Genomic DNA, 17,651 nt, shown 5'->3' with positions numbered 1-17,651 from the left:
TTCTTATGTCCCATTCAACGTGTTTAGTGAAAAAAGATTAAAGATATGGTGGATCCATAATGCATTGGTTCACTTTTCAATCCCCGATCGTTTTTGCATTTGTAATGTAGCTGAGATATCAGAGTCTCAAAAAGGTTGTAGCTTAAAGTTTTTTTTTTTTTTTTATATTATAAAATGGCATTTAATTCATGAACTTTTGATGAAGTTTGGTATCTGAGAGAACATGTTGTCTGACTATTTTTATTGACATGTCATATTTTAATTTAGACCAAAACAACATCTCATATAGTATATGCGGGGCGCGTACTATGTAAAAATTGTCTTCAACTATTTGTTGAAAGGTGACTTGTCGTTAAATAACTTTTAATTCTTACATTATGCCGTCAGTACTTGTGCGACGTAAATGACATGTCATGTGTTATTGCAGTTTACAATTATATATCTTGAGTATGTATATCCTGAGTATAAGCGACCTTACTTATTCTTGTCGAACAAGTAAAACCGACATGAGTTAATTAGTTATTTTAATTTTATTATAATTTGAACTTGTTTAATTATTTGGACCAGAATATTGTTATTAATTTATTATATGTTTAATATTGTGATATTTAATTTTCAATAAAAAAAAATCTCTTTTCATTTCCTTACTGGATTATTCATCTTTGCGTGATCAAGAAATTTGAACAAATATCCTTTTAAGAATTTAACAATCCAAAACAAAATTTTAAAGACAAATTATCGAATTTTATTATTATTGAGTAATGCTATACGTATGAAATCAAGTGGTGAAGTATGAGGTGGAAAATAATTTTTAGGTATTTAAGGCAAAGATTTCTTCTAGCATATGTAAATAAAATAGAGTGCGCTTAGTGAAAAAAGAAATCGACTAGTACCTTAACTAATCGGATTACTTCACAAAAGATGTACTTTCCCAGTCCGACGGAGAGCCTGGAAAGAGCAAAGGCCAATTGGCGGCAAAGTTGGTAAGTCTGATGCCATTGGTAGTGCTTGGATCCACGCACCACAGATTTTGTGAATTTAGCTGCGGTTTTGGGAAGATCGTCTTTGTCATTTCCTACCTCCACCTCCGCTGCACTATCAATCTCGTCTCGCATCTGTAGAACAAAATAAGGAATGTGAATATATGAATGAAGAAAATTGAAAGATGGGATCTAGACCCCTTCGATCTTTTGCTTTTGTTGAATTTTAAAGAATTGGCATCAAAATAATTTATTGTTCCTATCAATGTTCAGAAGATCATTATTGTAAATAAGTAAACAAAATTTTAGTTTTTTCATGTCTTTTATCAAAATTTTAAAATCTATCATTTCTCAAAAATGATAAATTGTAAATAACAAAACAATTATTACTTAAAAAAAATTAATAGAATTTTAGGCATTCCAAGACTTTGGTTTCTCAAACTTTTCCACTTTGACATTCATTTGACTATTGGTTTTCCCAAACAATTACTGATGCATCCAAATTCTGTAACCCAATATATTTTTTTCTCCGCAATCTAAAAACTCTCATCCACACAATCATACAAGCCGTTTCTGAATGCTCGCCACTCAATTGCAATTAGAGCTTGCTCTTAGTGACCATCCCGACAGGTCCCATCTCTTTAGTCCTTGTCCTTAGCAAATGCTTCTGAATCTTCTCAGTTCCCGTCTTCGGCAATGCTCCAAACACAACCGATATCGGAACCCAATACGCAGGCAATTTCGATCAACAAAATTTCACTATATCCTCTGCCAATTGTTGCTCACTAGACAATTTATCCACCCCTTGCCTCAATGTCACAAAAGCACAAGGTGACTCCCCCCACTGCTTATCTGGCGTCGCCACCACAGACGCCTCAAGCAGTATCGCACATTCTCCACTTCAACATTATTAATATTTTCACCTCCAGAGATAATTATATCCTTTGATCTAACTTTAATTTCGATATAATTATCCGGATGCTTAACACCAAGATCCCCAGTGTGAAACCACCCATTTGCAAAAGCTTCCTCATTGGCTCTAGGGTTCTTTAAGTAACCCTTCATCACTGCATTGCCGCGCATCACTATTTCTCCAATGGTTTTCCCAAGCAGGAACCTGTTGTTTTGTTAATGTGTCTTTGACATCTAAGCCTTCCAAGCAAATGGTCCTGACTCCTTGGCGGGCATTGAGGCGGGCTTGAGCTTCAGGTGACAGTTTGTTCCACTCCGGCTTCCATGCACAAACTGTAGCGGGGCCGTTGATTTCGGTGAGGCCATAAACGTGGGTGACACGGAAGCCTCTTTGGGACATCGCTAAAAGGACTGAAGGTGGTGGTGAAGAGCCTGCTGTGTTTACGTTTACCGTGTGGGAGAGGGGAAGGGTTGTGTCCTCTGGCGGTGCACTGAGAATGCTGTTGTGCACCACGGGTGCGGCGCAGAAGTGAGTCACCCCATACATGGCTATGGCTGAGTAGACGGCCTTGGCCGTCAACTGAAAATACAATCGTAGCGCTCAAGAAAATTTACTCTAGCTTTGAAATTTTAAAATTTTTAAATCAGTGACAAAAATTTAATGTTACATCCCAAAGTTATTGATCAATATCTAACACCATAAATCTATCCAAATCTACTAATTCAGCTGGCCTAAGCATGATAATTTAAATTCAAAGCAGATCAGATCTATTTTCAATTATTTGAAATAAAAATCTAGAATATGTTTGTTAGAGTATCTCCAAAAGTCTCTTCAAATAAGATTTAATTACTTATTTGAAGAACTATATCAGGCTATCAGCATTTAAAACTCCAATAAACACTTCAATTAAAATTTTTCAAATAAGAAATGATTCTCTCTCTTCAATTTTGTAGAGTTATTTTCTCCCTCTTTAATTTATATTTTATTACTTTTTATTAGAAAAAGAGAGGGAGAAGTGTTTTAATTACCATTTATTTTTCTTTGAAAAAAATATTTATTTGATTAAAATTATATTAACGTATTTCTATTTGAAGAGTATTTTGGAGAATAACATATTTTTTTCACTTTCCTTTTTGCCACATAGGTAAGCAAATAGATATTTGAAGAATAAAATTAATAGAGTCTTTTGAAGATGCTCTATATACTGTGTAATAATCTTATGCTATGATGACATATAAAAATTCCATGTATTATGGCCACCAATATGGTTATAAGCTTCTAGTTAAATATTAGTTATACGGATTAGAATTCTCTCCTGATCTGATCTTCTTTTATATGTCCTAGTTATACTTGGTTCAATATTTAATTTCACATGCGTAGGATGTAGTACTCTTACACAAAAACTTCAGAATTATGAATACAAATTTATGGTTGCTTCGTTCCGACATACAGATCGATAATTGAAGGATCATCATTAATTAAGGTATATTGAATAGTCAAAAAATGAAAGAGAAGCAAAATACCTGGCGAAGGCAAATGCTAGTTCCAAAAACAGCTGCAAAGGGTTCAAGTGTAACTCCAGCCATTACTATGGAACAATGGCAAAGTCCACAAGTAAACGGCTCCTTCATTCATTCGCCAGAAAATAGCATTACTCAAGGACATTACATACGCCGCCCGGTGGCTCACCACCACCCCCTTGGGATTCGCCGTCGCGCCAGAAGTATATCCCAAAGCAATGCTTTGCCACTCATCTTCCTGCGGCTTCCAAGCAAACTCAGGATCACCGGTTGGCAAAAAATTCTCATATTCAATGGCTCCACTTCTTAAAGCATGTTCTATTTTCTTAGTGTCACAGGTTTCATCATGACCTATCACAATCAAAATTGGAGGCTTGAATTTGCCCTTGATGTTGTTATCCTCCATGATTTTCAAAGCTTTTTCCGCCAAAGGCAACAACTCTTGGTCCACAATAACAGCTGCAGCTGACCCATGGCTCAAAACGAAAGCAATGGCTGTTGCAATTAGGGGTGGGCAAATCGGGTTTCGGTTCGGGTTGTTCGGGTTTCGGTTTGGGTTTCAACCCGTTCGGGTTGGAGAATTGAACCCAATCGGGTTGAAAACACCAACCCGAACCAAACCGAACCGAATTTAATTCGGTTCGGTTCGGTTTGGGTTGGTAATTCGGATCGGATTGGGTTGATAATTCGGGTTAACATATCGGTTCGGGTTAATTCGGGTTAGTTCGGGTTAATCAATCAATTAATTAACAATCTCTAATTTAATTATTAATAACAGCAACAAACCCACTCCAATTTAATTAATAACAATCTCCAATTGTTCAATTATCAGTAAACCCACTCCAATTTGACTAATAACAATCTCCATTTGTTCAATTATCAGTCAACAACAACAAACACACTCCAAATAATTGAATAATTGCCAATCAATTAATTAAAAATATACAATTTAATTATTAGTCAATGAAGCTCAATTAAAACTAAGTTACAGCTCAATTAATTATTAGTCAATGAAGCTCAATTAAAACTACGTTACAACATTGAGTTAGTAATAGGAAACTAAACAATAGAAATCTGATGGTGGGATGACGGGAGATGTTTGTATGTATATATATTTTTAATTTTTAAAAGCTTAATCTTAAAAAAAAAAAAGCTTCAACCCGAACCGAATTTTAACTCGAACGGGTTGAAGCTTTGAATCCGTTCGGATTTCATCGGTTAACCCAAACCGAACCAAACGCCCACCCCTAGTTGCAATCACTGATACCTGCGAAACACATATTGAAATAATATAAGCTCACATAATGATGAGAGAATCTTGAATGCCCCCCCAAAACACACACACACACACATTAGCTATACGTATTTTCAGTATAGTACCGTGGTTCCAAGGCTAATAGATAAATCTGGAGCCACGTGTAGTGCTTGGATCCGTGGACCACAGATTTTCTGGTGGGGTACACCGTAGCGGCCCTCTCAATAAACCATAGCGGCGTCAGTGCTGTGTAATTGGCTCCGTTTTTGGGAAGATCGTCTCTATCTTTTCCCTACCATCATTTTGTGCCTTTTTAAGATACAATGTCTATGGACCAGCATGTACGATGTATCATTTAATGTTATAATTTATAAAGAATACATCACACCTAAGCACTTTTATAAATGCTATATATCAATGTAGTCCAGCTTCAATCTATTATGTATCATTTAATGCTACAATTTTTAAAGAATTTATTACACATAAGTTCCATTTTAGATACTATATATTAGTCCCGCCTCAATGTATGGTATATCATTTAATGTAACAATTTATAAAGAATATATTACACATAGGTGCTTTTTTATATACTATATATATATATATATATCCAACTTTGATGTATGATGTATCATTTAATGTTACAATTTATAAAAAATATATTACACGTAAGTATTTTTTTAGATATACTATATATATATATATATATATACACATGCGTGCGTAGTCTACCTCTGATCTATGATGTTTTTTTTAATATTACTCTAACTTTGATCTATGATGTACCTTTTAGTATTACAACTTATAAAGAATGCTGCACATAAATACTTTTTTAAATACTATATATATAATCCAGCTTCAATATATGATGTATCATTTAATGTTACAACTTATAAATAATGTATTACAACAACATTCTAAATGTTGGTTTTGAAGTTTTTTTTCAAAGCAAAAGTTCGCTACAAATTAAAAAAAAAAAATTTGACCATTCAAATTTGAGAAAAGTCTTCCGATCAAGCAAGAATTATATATATGTATATGTATATGCTCCGACTGAGATTTACAGCTGCTGACTTTTATAAGTCTTTAACCAAAAATATGTGGCTACCCATGCGAGCACCATGGTTATGTGGTCCAATATTGTTAACTATATTTTCCAAGAACTTCATAAAATTGGAACAAGATCATTCAGATCGAATTTTTTACTCCATTGACTATGAAGATGATTGATTGTTTTATTTCAAATGTTGACTGTTCTATTTACAATGAGAACTCTACATAAATTTTTTAAATCAATTCTTTATTGCCGCGGTCTAAATATTTGCCTAAAATGAGCCAGATCTAGATGATATCAAGAAAATTAAAATTCACAGATAATTAATAGTTTGACCTCAAGAATGAAACGAGGATGTACTCATCAATCGACTAATTAGTGATTTAGATAATTGAATATTAATAAAGAGTCGAATCCACTAGATCTTTAAAGAAAAAAAAAATCTCTAAATCTAAACTGTTTAAGGTTTAAAGGTAAGTATAAAAAAAAAATAAGAATAAAAATAAACGTATTCGCTGACCACTAATCCTTCATAAATGATAAATCGTGACACTCATGCTAATTGGTTATCAGATAAGCATGTCATCACAGGGAAATGCTATGGCATTATTAATTACTTGCATTAATAAATTTAATCTAAAATAAAAATATTGTCGGCACGCAATTTGTACGGTATAAGTGTGAGGGTGGTTACTGATTAAGTCGAAGAAATTTTTAATCCCCATTAAAATACAGTAGTGCTACATATCCCAAATTTGTTATTTCAAAAAGTTATCCCAAATGATTTGTCATTAATTGAGTGGTTGATAATTTTTTACAAGATCCAAGTGAATTAATTGTATTATCTCACCAACCAATTGATAAATGACACATCATTTGAAATAATTTTTTGGGATAAAAAATTTGGGATGTGTAGCATTACTGATTAAAATAAGATAGAAAGAAAGGAAGAAAAGTAGAAAACAAGTTCAATAGACGTGTTAAGCTTTTTATACGGGCTCTATAATCAGATTATTAAAAGAAATGATGTGTACAAAAACTATGCAAAAGAAAGAAAATTGTGCGAGTAAGGAATGTTTTATGGATAAGTAAATACTAATGGCAGCCAAGCTAACGACTGCGCGTTTTTCAACACTATCAATACTTCTATTTACTTGTAAACGAAAATGTGTATAACGAAATTAATCAATTTCATTAAGGCCCCACAAGTGCTACTTCTTGTAGTGCACTAATTTATCCACGATACAAGATAGGAATACAACACCAAATTTTGAAGGGGATAGACTATTTCAACTTAAGATTTTGACTTAAATTTAGATACGGATAAATTATGTAGTTTTATCCAATTAATGACGGAATAATTTTTTGTACGACATTAAAATTCTATTAAAAATCAGACTTAAAAAACAAGAAGCTAAGGTGGTATATATATTAGGAGAAATTCTAGAATACATCCGATGTACCATGTTACCCATATAACAAGCAATGATACCATGACATGTGTGCATTTATTTTGAATCACTATCATGTAAGTGGTGATTGTATTATGCATGCATCAATTGGTTGTAGTACATCTGAGCTATTTTAGAATTTCTCATATATTAGAACAAAAACAAAAAACTGGAGAACTTTTTTGGTGTTAAAAAATAAATAATAAAAGCCTCCAAAGCCGTGAAAGCGGTTAACTACGTGCACTACTGTTTGGTCAATAATTGGCTCGAAAGATTTGATTTGACTATCTAAGTTAAAGCCAACGAAGATATTTGATTGAGAAGAACTGAAAGTGATTGTAGAATGGGTGCAATGTCAACCATTGACTGCGTTTTATAGCAAAGTTGTGATCCAATTGCAGGTCTGGATACGGTGCTAGGTTAATTGCAGTCCTAAACGTCCACAGGACTATCTAAATGTTTTAGAATCACAAGAACTGATCAATTTATTTTGGTATGTATGTGTTAATTACATTACAATTTGCCTTTAATCATCTTGACAGGTCCCATCGCTTTAGCCTTAGCCCTTAGCAAATGCTTTTGAATTTTCCCTGTAGCTGACTTAGGCAGTGCTGCAAATACTACTGACTTAGGAACCCAATAGGACGGCATCTTTGCTCTACAAAACTTGCTTACATCTTCAGCTAATTTCCCCTTATCCAATTCATCGGCCTCTGGCTTTAATGTCACGAATGCACAAGGAGACTCACCCCAACGCTCATCTGGCCTCGCCACCACAGCTGCCTCGAGCACTAATGGATGCAAGTACAGCACTTTCTCTACTTCAACACTGCTAATATTTTCACCTCCAGAGATAATTACATCCTTTAATCTGTCTTTAATTTCGATATAATTATCCGGATGCTTCACAGCAATATCCCCAGAATGAAACCACCCGTTTGCAAAAGCTTCCTCGTTGGCTTTAGGGTTCTTTAGGTAACCCTTCATCACACAACTGCCACGCATCACTATCTCTCCAATTGTTTTCCCATCAGCAGGAACCGGTTGGTTTGTTCTCGCGTCGATAACATCTAAGCCATCCAGGCAAATAGTCCTGACCCCTTGACGGGCATTGAGTCGGGCTTGAGTTTCAAATGGCAGCGAGTCCCACTCAGGCTTCCAAGCACAAACGGATGCAGGACCGGTGAGTTCTGTGAGGCCGTAAGTGTGAGTGATGCGAAAGCCCTTTTGTGACATTGCAAATAAAAGGGAAGGGGGCGGAGGAGCGCCAGCTGTATTTACATTTACAACGTTAGTAAGTGGAAGGATGGTGTCCTCGGGTGAGGCATTGGCAATTGCGTTCAGCACCACGGGCGCGGCGCAGAAGTGGGTGACACCATGTGTGGCAATGGCCGTGTACACAGCCTTGGCTGTCACCTGCCTAAGGCATATGCTTGTGCCGCAAAGAGCAGCAAGTGACCACGTGTAACTCCAACCATTGCCATGGAACATTGGTAGAGTCCAAAGAAACACAGCTCCTTCATTCATTCCCCAGATAAGAGCACCATTCAAAGACATGAGATATGCCCCCCGGTGGCTCACCACTACCCCTTTGGGACTCGCTGTCGTGCCTGATGTATACCCCAATGCAATGCTTTGCCACTCGTCTTCCGGTGGCTTCCAGGCGAACTCAGGGTCACCGGTTTCTAGAAACCTCTCATACTCGATGGCTCCTCTTGCTAAAGCATAGTCTAGTTGCTTAGAGTCGCAGCTTTCATCACCAATTACAATCAAATGGGGAGCCTTCAACTTTCCTTCGCTGTCCGCCTCCATGATTTTCAAAGCTTCTTCTGCTAGAGAAAAGAACTCTTGGTCCACTATAACGACGGCTGATGAAGCATGACTCAAGATGAAGGCAATGACTGTGGCATTTAAACGGATATTTATACTGTTTAACACAGCTCCAGCCATTGGAGCTCCAAATTGAGCTTCGTACATGGCCGGCACATTTGGTGCAATCACCGATACCTGCCGGTATATGAAAATGTAAATTAACCTAACGAATTGATCAGTGTAATATATCTGCTATAATAGCAGTTGTAAATATTTGTGTAATGCAGTAATATGATGATTAATCAGTATTCAAAAAAAAAAATTAAGATTATAAGCCAATCACTTTTCAAAAAAAAAACTTCGTAATTTACTTAAAAACATATCCAATTTACTCACTGTCTATTGAAATCATTTTTTTTTTACTTTTTATTTATTTTTCTTTAAAAAATATATTTAGATAAGGAAAGACTCGTGTATGGAGCAAATTGTTGCAATAAACAAAATTACCCCTTACAAACAACTAATAAATATAATATGTGAAAGTGGACCTTCACATTTTTCATACAAAGTGTTTTTTTTTTTTAAAAAAAAGTAGCTTATTAATTATCCGGCAAAGTTTTGTAAATAAAAAAAAATAGTTCCTGAGAAATTGGCCGGCTAAAAATAACTTATTTAATCGTATATTTTTGGACTCTAAGATATATGTCAATCTCTTCATTAAATACATATGTGTGCGTGTGTGTGGGTGTCTACTGTGTATGTATGCGTACCGTGGTACCAAGACCGACGGAGAGCTTGGAAAGAGCAGAGGCGAATCTACGGCAACGCCGGTAAGTCTGATGCCACGTGTAGTGCTTTGATCCATGGACCACCGATTTTCGGGTGGGGTGCAACGTTGCTGCTCTGTTTATGAACCACAGCGGCGTCAGTGCCGTGTAATTCGCCGAGGTTTTTGGCAGATCATCTATGGCTTTCACTCCCACCATCTCACCTCACTCTCTCTTATCAACTTGTCTAAACCAAAAGAAGGAACGAAAATGAAACAAAAGTGTCTATTTTTAAAAGAGGAAAAACAAGAATTAAATTTAGATAGACATTGGATTGGTTGACTAAAGTTTTTGGTACTCTTGTTGACTACATAGCAGTAACGGCTTTAAGTATAAGTAAAGGAGGTAGTACTCTATATTTTAGGAATACATTATTTTTTGAGTATTTGATTAATATTCTCTAATAATAAAGTTTTTTTTAAAAAAAAATTACTTATTGTAGGAAAGCCTATTAATCATTTTTCTAATTAATAATTATCTTACAAGTAATAATTATTTTTTATAAAAAAAAAATATGTATTTTGTAATCTTAGTGTTAAAAAGATATAACTAATAATATTTTCTAACCATTAATTTGTTCATTATTAGTCTTTCCAAGAAAAAAAAATCTTTTTCTTTCTAGTTTCTTTAAAAAAAAACTTAATTATTTACTTAGAATCTTTGATTTTGAGTATTCCTTTTAATTTTATTAAAAACCTTATAATCTTAAAAATAGTAGATGGAAAATTTTATTACTCTCTTCTTTACAAAGAAAATTGTTACATTCATTAGTTTGTTTAAAAAAAAAATAGTTTCTTAAAATATAAAGTCCATACGTGTGATTAATTCGATAACAATTTTGTGAGGTATTGTTGAATCACGTACGTGTCATGTTAAATGATTAATCCGATAACAATTTTGTTATTATGCATATTAGGCAATGTTAGTTTCTTTTCATATTTTTTATTAATTCACACACACATTAAAATCCAAACTTGGAACGTAGGTGAGTTCTTGAAAAATTGTTCTTTACAATTGAAAAACAGACTTTTGCTTCGATATTAGGCAATTGAGGTAATTAGTTCAGGCAATCGGGCTTAGAAAAAAGCTTCTAATTATGAAAGAGAAATAATTGCAGGTGTGAACTAATCTAATCCTTGTGGGCCTTTTCTCAAAAAAAAAAAAAAACCCTGTGGGCCTTATGAGAATCTAATAGCCAACGTCAGCATTTGCGTAGGGGAAATGTGCAAGAGAGAGAATAACAAAGCTTGAAGTTTTGTGAAAGATAAGTTTTACCCTCCAAAAAAAAATATATAAAAAAATAATTGTCAATTGACCTTTTATGCTCTCTTAAAAGTCTTAATTAAAAAAAATTAAAATAAAATTCGAACTTCAAATTTAGAGAATTCTAGATCTTTTTACATAATCAGTTACCACCAACGAACTTATGGATCAAATTAAGCTAAGTTGTCAATTGTCAAGACTTACATCAATTTTGTTTATGTAAGTTTGTATTTTGTAAAAACAAAGTAGACACTTGAATTTAAATATTTGAAATGCAATATCACAATATCACATATATGATTTTAAAACTTTTAGTAAATTTCTAATTCTAATATTGATAAATTTGTAATTTACTATTAAAAATTATTAAAACAAAAATTTTATTCACGACTATGAATTAAAAATTGACCAACAGTTGATCCCCACATCAAAGCTCATATGTATAATTATTTATAAAATGTATGAATCCGGTAAATTTGTTTCATAAACTGGAGATAGCAAAATAGGTCACATCAAGATTATATAATACATATACAACACAATTTTTCAATATTTGTATTGTCAAATATTAACACAATAAACAAACGAGTTAACACGACACGATATGATAAATTAATTATTATGACATGAATATCAATTAATATATGATAATATTGTTTAAAATAACTAATATATATACTAAACACTAAATTAATTATTTGTGTCATATTCATATTGTATTATGAATCTATTTATGTCATGCTAACTTATATTTTATAACCTGTTTTTAAGAATAATATTGATATATTTATTATCTTTTAAGTTAATTTTTAATTTTTAATTTTTATATTAATTATGTTAAATGGGTCAATATGATTAATAGACAGATGATATATTTCAATATTTAAATTTGACACGTACGCTGCATGATAGTACCAATTGACATATCTATCATGAACCACATCGGTGATGTAATGCACCATGTACCCCCAATAATGAGATAAATTATTATATAAAGTAATATTTTTTTATAAATAAATAAAAATAACATTTTAAGCGTCTCCTAATTCAGCATCGCTACTGGGCATCGCACGTACTTGGGCCATTAGCCCATAAAACCCTGATCAAAACTTTACTGAACGGCCGCTTGTCTAATTTTTTGAGGAAAAAAATATTGAAATAGCCTAAAATTGGAGTCAATTACAAATGTAACCTCTTTTCTTATTTTTTTTTCCGTACTTTAATTGTCTAAAAAAGAAAAAAGAAAAAAATAAAAAAAAGAAAGTCTTCCTATTTGTAGGGACTAAAGAAAAGTGGTTACTTTCCTAAATTAGCTCTAATTTAGGCTCTTTCTATAAATTTTCCTTTTATTTTCCAGCCACAGTCTCATTTCTCAATATTACCAAGGCAAAGAATATCAAAGACCAAATGGTAAAGCCTAGAAAATTAGCAATTGTGTGAACAAGGAGCAAGCAGCTATTTGAATAAATAGTGTGTATTAACTTACAGCTTTATTCTATTGAAGATTAAAATCCTTCTATAATGGCAATTGAAAAAACAAGAGGCATTTGTTTTTTTTTTTCCGTGATCATCATTGGATTAAAGCTTACTCTTTCTAACAGGTCCCATCTCTTTTGCCTTAGCCCTTAGCACATGCTTCTGAATCTTCCCAGTAGCAGTTTTTGGCAATGGTCCAAATACTATTGACTTTGGAACCCAGTAGGCAGGCATTTTTGCCCGACAAAACTTCATTATATCCTCTGCCAGTTGTTGCTCGTTGGATTTATCCACTTCTGGCTTCAACGTCACGAAAGCACAAGGAGACTCTCCCCAACGCTCATCTGCCCTTGCCACCACAGATGCCTCAAGAACTGCCGGGTGCAAGTACATCATGTTCTCTACCTCCACGCTACTGATGTTTTCACCTCCGGAGATGATAATGTCCTTTGATCTGTCTCTGATTTCTATATAATTATCCGGATGCTTTACTCCAAGATCACCAGTATGGTACCATCCATTTGCAAAAGTTTCCTTGTTGGCTTTTGGGTTCTTTAAGTAACCCTTCATCACCACATTACCACTCATCACTATTTCTCCAATTGTTTTCCCGTCAGCAGGAACAGGTTGCTGAGTTCTAGTGTCAATGACATCTAATTTCTCCAAACCAATAAAGCGGACCCCTTGGCGTGCTTTCATGCGTGCTTGGGTTTCAGGTGGCAATGAATCCCACTCAGGCTTCCACGCACAAACAGTGGAGGGGCCATAGGTTTCTGAGAGACCATAAGTGTGAGTGACATGAAAGCCTTTTTGAGACATCGCATGGAGAACAGAAGGCGGTGGAGCTGCACCAGCTGTATTTACATGCACAACATGGGGGAGGGGAAGGATAGTGTCCTCTGATGGGGCATTGACTATGCTGTTGAGCACCACAGGTGCAGCACAGAAGTGAGTCACACCATACTTGGCTATGGCTGAGTAAACTGCCTTGGCCGTTACCTGTGGAAACACAAAGTACACGCAGTTAAAGCATTTGAATACATTCAAGTGAGTTCTTATTTGTGAGAAGAATGCAGCATGCTAGTATTTAAACCCTGTGTTTAACCCTAGCAATGAATGATTTAGTTGAAAGCAACAAGCTTCTGTTAATCTTTAAGCTCATTTATGATTTATCAACCTACAATAGAATGACGGAGGATTCAAAAAATTCTGCCCATCACCCAGTTCACACACATAGCATACTTGAAAGTGACAGTCACTTCAAACATACAGCCTCATTCCAACAGCATTGAAGGGAAAACTCACTTCAACCAGCCACCGAATCAAACACAAATTATCAAAAATAAAAACTTGGAGACAGGAAATTCCGTCACCCAATAGCTACAAACATTGTTAATGGTCCAAAAACATAATTTTTTTTCATGCCCGGTCAAGATATAGCTGAAGGTAACCATCATAAAGGAAGCATGTCTGATGCAAGAAGACCAATTTTATGTCCATGGTGTAAGAGTTAGATGCACACATCTTGGAAGCTTCACTATCTTAAACATGAATTTGCAGTCGCATTGAAGTTATAATAATTACATGAACACCATCAAGATATAGTAAGGGAATAAGCATGATTCCGGTTATGTTTGAAATGCAATATATATACTAAGCTAACAAATTTACCTGCCGAAGGCATATGTTTGTCCCACAAAGAGCGGCCAGTGACCAAGTGTAACACCATCCATTGCAATGGAACATTGGTAAAGTCCACAAGTATACAGCTCCTTCATTCATTCCCCAAATAAGAGCAACACTCAGAGACATGAGATATGCCCCTCTGTGGCTCAACACCACACCCTTAGGACTAGCTGTTGTACCTGAAGTATATCCCAGGGCAATGCTTTGCCACTCATCTTGCGGGGGTTTCCAATCAAATTGCGGGTCCCCAGTTTGAAGGAACTTCTCATACTCAACGGCCCCCCTTCCTAAAGCATATTTCAGATCCTTAGGATCACAGCTTTCATCACCTATCACGATCAAAAGCGGAGGCTTAAATCTGCCATTGCTTTTCTCTTCCATGATCTTCAAAGCTTCTTCTGCCAACTTAAAGTACTCCTGGTCCACCATAATTACAGCAGAAGCTGAATGACCTAGAAGGAAGGCAATAGTTGGTGCATTTAGACGAATATTGACAGCGTTTAACACAGCTCCAGCCATTGGAACTCCAAAATGAGCTTCATATATTGCAGGAATGTTTGGTGCAATTATTGCTACCTGCCAGCAAAAAACAGAAAAGATAACATTTAACCGATGATCAGCATCCAAATCAGCATAAAGTAGTATGAAACAAACTGAACACAGCAAACCCATTATAATCCAGCCATAATATACTTTCTACCTAAAAATTCTACACAAATTTAGTGGATTCGAACTTCTTGTCACTTTTTAAAGTCAGAGCGAGGATAAGAACCAAAACCGATTAAAGAATTGCTAAAATTCTACATGTCTAATGCTAGTCAAATATCAAGTACACAAATCAATGGGACAAAAAGAGCTGAACAAGAATTTTCAAGCACCCAAAACGGTAACTAAATTTGTGCCGAAATGCGGAAATAAGCGATACAAGAAATAGAAACAGGGCTGAGTTTCAAAAATAAAAACTCTAACAGATACTACTCTTCCTCACAATTTATTAGATAGTTATTGCACACAAAATGATTTAGTAAAGTGATATGGCAAATCAAGCGAGAAATTTTAATAAAATGAAAATAGGCCAGCATAATATCATCACTCAATTCCATTTTCAATAAAGTTAGCAACAATTTTCTAAAAATAAAAATACATACTAAAAAAAAAACGCTTTTTTTTCAAATAAAACAAATCCGAAAACACTTTTTGATATCATTTTACGGTCTACTGACTGTAATATAGTCTTTATAGTCTGGACGCTTAATACAGTTTATCTCTTCTTAAAATCTAATTATCCATAAACATTCAAAACAAATATACGAACGGGTTTATTGCTTCTTGACGATGTACGTGCACATGTATGATGTTAAGTATGTGTGTGTATAAGAACTTTATACCGTGCAACCGAGGCCGATGGAGCGTTTACACAGTGCGGAGGCCAAACGACGGCAGCGTTGATAAGTCTGGAGCCACGTGTAGCGCGTGGATCCATGGACCACGGAAGTTCTGGTAGGATGCACCGTAGCCGCTCTATCTAGGAACCACAGCGGCGTTAGTGCCATGTAATTTGCCGCGTTCTTCGGAAGATCGTCTATGCCTTTTGCCATCGACATCTTCTATCTTCTTCAGCGCCAGCCACTAGCCCACTACTCTCTCTCTCTCTCTTCTCTCTCTCTCTCTCTCTCTCTCTATAACATCCAGAGTTTTGCCGAAATGAACTAGAACGACGAGTTTCCATTTATACTCACGAGCTTTCTGAAAAAGGCGAAAAATGATTAATAATGGCTAATAACACCTTAATCCCTAACCTTTTAATAAATTGTCGAATTTGCGGATACTTTTTCTATTTTAATCAAATTGCTCTCTAATTTTTACGACAAAAATTCGCATTAGTGTTTTCTTTTCCTTCTTAGTTAGAATTAGTTCCATCAATTTCTTTCACTTCTATTATTTTTGGTTCATTCTTTGAAGACTCAAACTAAATCAAAATTGATATGTCCATAAACTTTCAATTAAATTAAAATCGGTCTTTAACTTAAATTTAATCAATTTAAATTAATTCAAATCAACAAATATGCTCATCTTATGAAAAAAAAAAAGATTTTCACCCAACTCAAATAAACGAGATTTAAATTTGAAACTTCTAATATTATTGAATAAATTTTACTATATGAGTCGATTATCATCCTATAATTTTCAGGTTACCTTATATTTATTCGTGGAAAAATCTAACACCACAAGGGCACTTTGGTCATTTTAGTGACCTATAATACATTCTCGAAATAGATGAAGAAACTACCCCCTTATTTGAGAATAGGTCAGAAAATGAGGATCCTTATCTTATTATCCACACTTAAATCATAACATGTGCACCTTCGTTCGGTAGTTATGTGTACCCGGCCGCAGCGCAGCAGTCCCAAAAACAATTGACGGTGATTTTGAGCGAAGCTTAGCCGCCGCAGCGTAGCGTCATTAAAAGAAGCTTACGTCACGGTGTTATTATCTGGTAGTTTAAGGTATGACCGTACGACACCTGCTCAATGTTCATTGAATGCTTTGGATGCCGATTTGGATTAATATTCTTTATTTATTAAATAAATCCCTTTTAATTTTGAACTGTAGTTTAAAAATAATCAAATTGTGACGGGATCTTTTATTCATTAGAGGGAATACGTCTAATCCAGACATTAGACTGCAGAAGATGTATCCAAATTCAAATTTGATTTTAATTATTTTATAAAGATAAAAATATGCACTTGCCTTAATATATTTTTATCCAATGCAAAAAGTCAAATGTTTATTGAATTAATCGTGAGATGGTATCAAAATATTCAACGGCACTACTGTCCTTTTTCTTCTCTCTTTTAATTGAATCACAAATTTTCCTACAATCAGAAGCAAGCTTATGGGAACTTGTTCTGATGTTGAATAAAAAAATCGAATCAAACATAAACACGACTTTTATCAGACAAAAAAAAGGAGCGTAAACAAACTTTAATTGCCCGAGTTGGACAATTCAGCTTCAAATTCTCCAATGAAAAGAGCTTTTACTTACTTGGCCATCAGTTGTCGCGATCTCGGATCAGAATTAAAATATGGGCTCATTAGCAACCTATATGCCCAAAAACTTTGTGCTGAGATTCGATTCCCTTTTTAGCAGGGTTTATTTGTTTATTTACATTTAGAATAAAATATATCTTTTTTTAGTATTAAAAGTGAAGGTAGATTTCTCTCTAGTATAGTAACTTTCAGGTCAGAAATTTTAAAGTACTGAAAAATTAAGAAAAACTTTAAAACCGCACTATTTTAAAGGTTTACAGTTTTAAGTCTTTAAAACTACTTTTAAAGCTTTCTCGCACTTTCCCGCATTTTAAAATTTTGGACTGGAACATTTATATATATATAAAAGATGCGTACTTACCA

The 17,651-nt window shown here is 34.5% G+C and overlaps 2 protein-coding genes and 1 pseudogene across 2 annotated transcripts; all 3 read right to left on the bottom strand.

Moving 5' to 3' along the window:
* Positions 1-1,578: 1,578 nt before the first annotated feature.
* Positions 1,579-3,918, bottom strand: LOC18031995 (annotated as a pseudogene).
* A 3,768-nt stretch (positions 3,919-7,686) lies between these two features.
* LOC18031784 (acetate/butyrate--CoA ligase AAE7, peroxisomal) lies at positions 7,687-10,072 on the bottom strand. Its single transcript, XM_006419361.2, has 2 exons — positions 9,756-10,072; positions 7,687-9,180 (listed from the first exon to the last, which is right to left on the bottom strand). Exons 1-2 carry the CDS (start codon positions 9,969-9,971, stop codon positions 7,687-7,689), a joined length of 1,710 nt encoding a protein of 569 aa, XP_006419424.1. The 5' UTR covers positions 9,972-10,072.
* A 2,435-nt stretch (positions 10,073-12,507) lies between these two features.
* LOC18031272 (acetate/butyrate--CoA ligase AAE7, peroxisomal) lies at positions 12,508-15,927 on the bottom strand. The gene is made up of 3 exons (XM_006419360.2): positions 15,626-15,927; positions 14,223-14,813; positions 12,508-13,550 (listed from the first exon to the last, which is right to left on the bottom strand). Exons 1-3 carry the CDS (start codon positions 15,839-15,841, stop codon positions 12,654-12,656), a joined length of 1,704 nt encoding a protein of 567 aa, XP_006419423.1. The 5' UTR covers positions 15,842-15,927; the 3' UTR covers positions 12,508-12,653.
* Positions 15,928-17,651: the final 1,724 nt, after the last annotated feature.

Source organism: Citrus clementina, unplaced genomic scaffold (genome assembly GCF_000493195.1).
Source record: "Citrus clementina cultivar Clemenules unplaced genomic scaffold, Citrus_clementina_v1.0 scaffold_9, whole genome shotgun sequence".
In the NCBI taxonomy this organism is placed as follows: Eukaryota; Viridiplantae; Streptophyta; class Magnoliopsida; order Sapindales; family Rutaceae; genus Citrus; species Citrus x clementina.
Note: the sequence above shows the minus strand (reverse complement) of the source record. Positions and strands in the feature narration are given on the sequence as shown.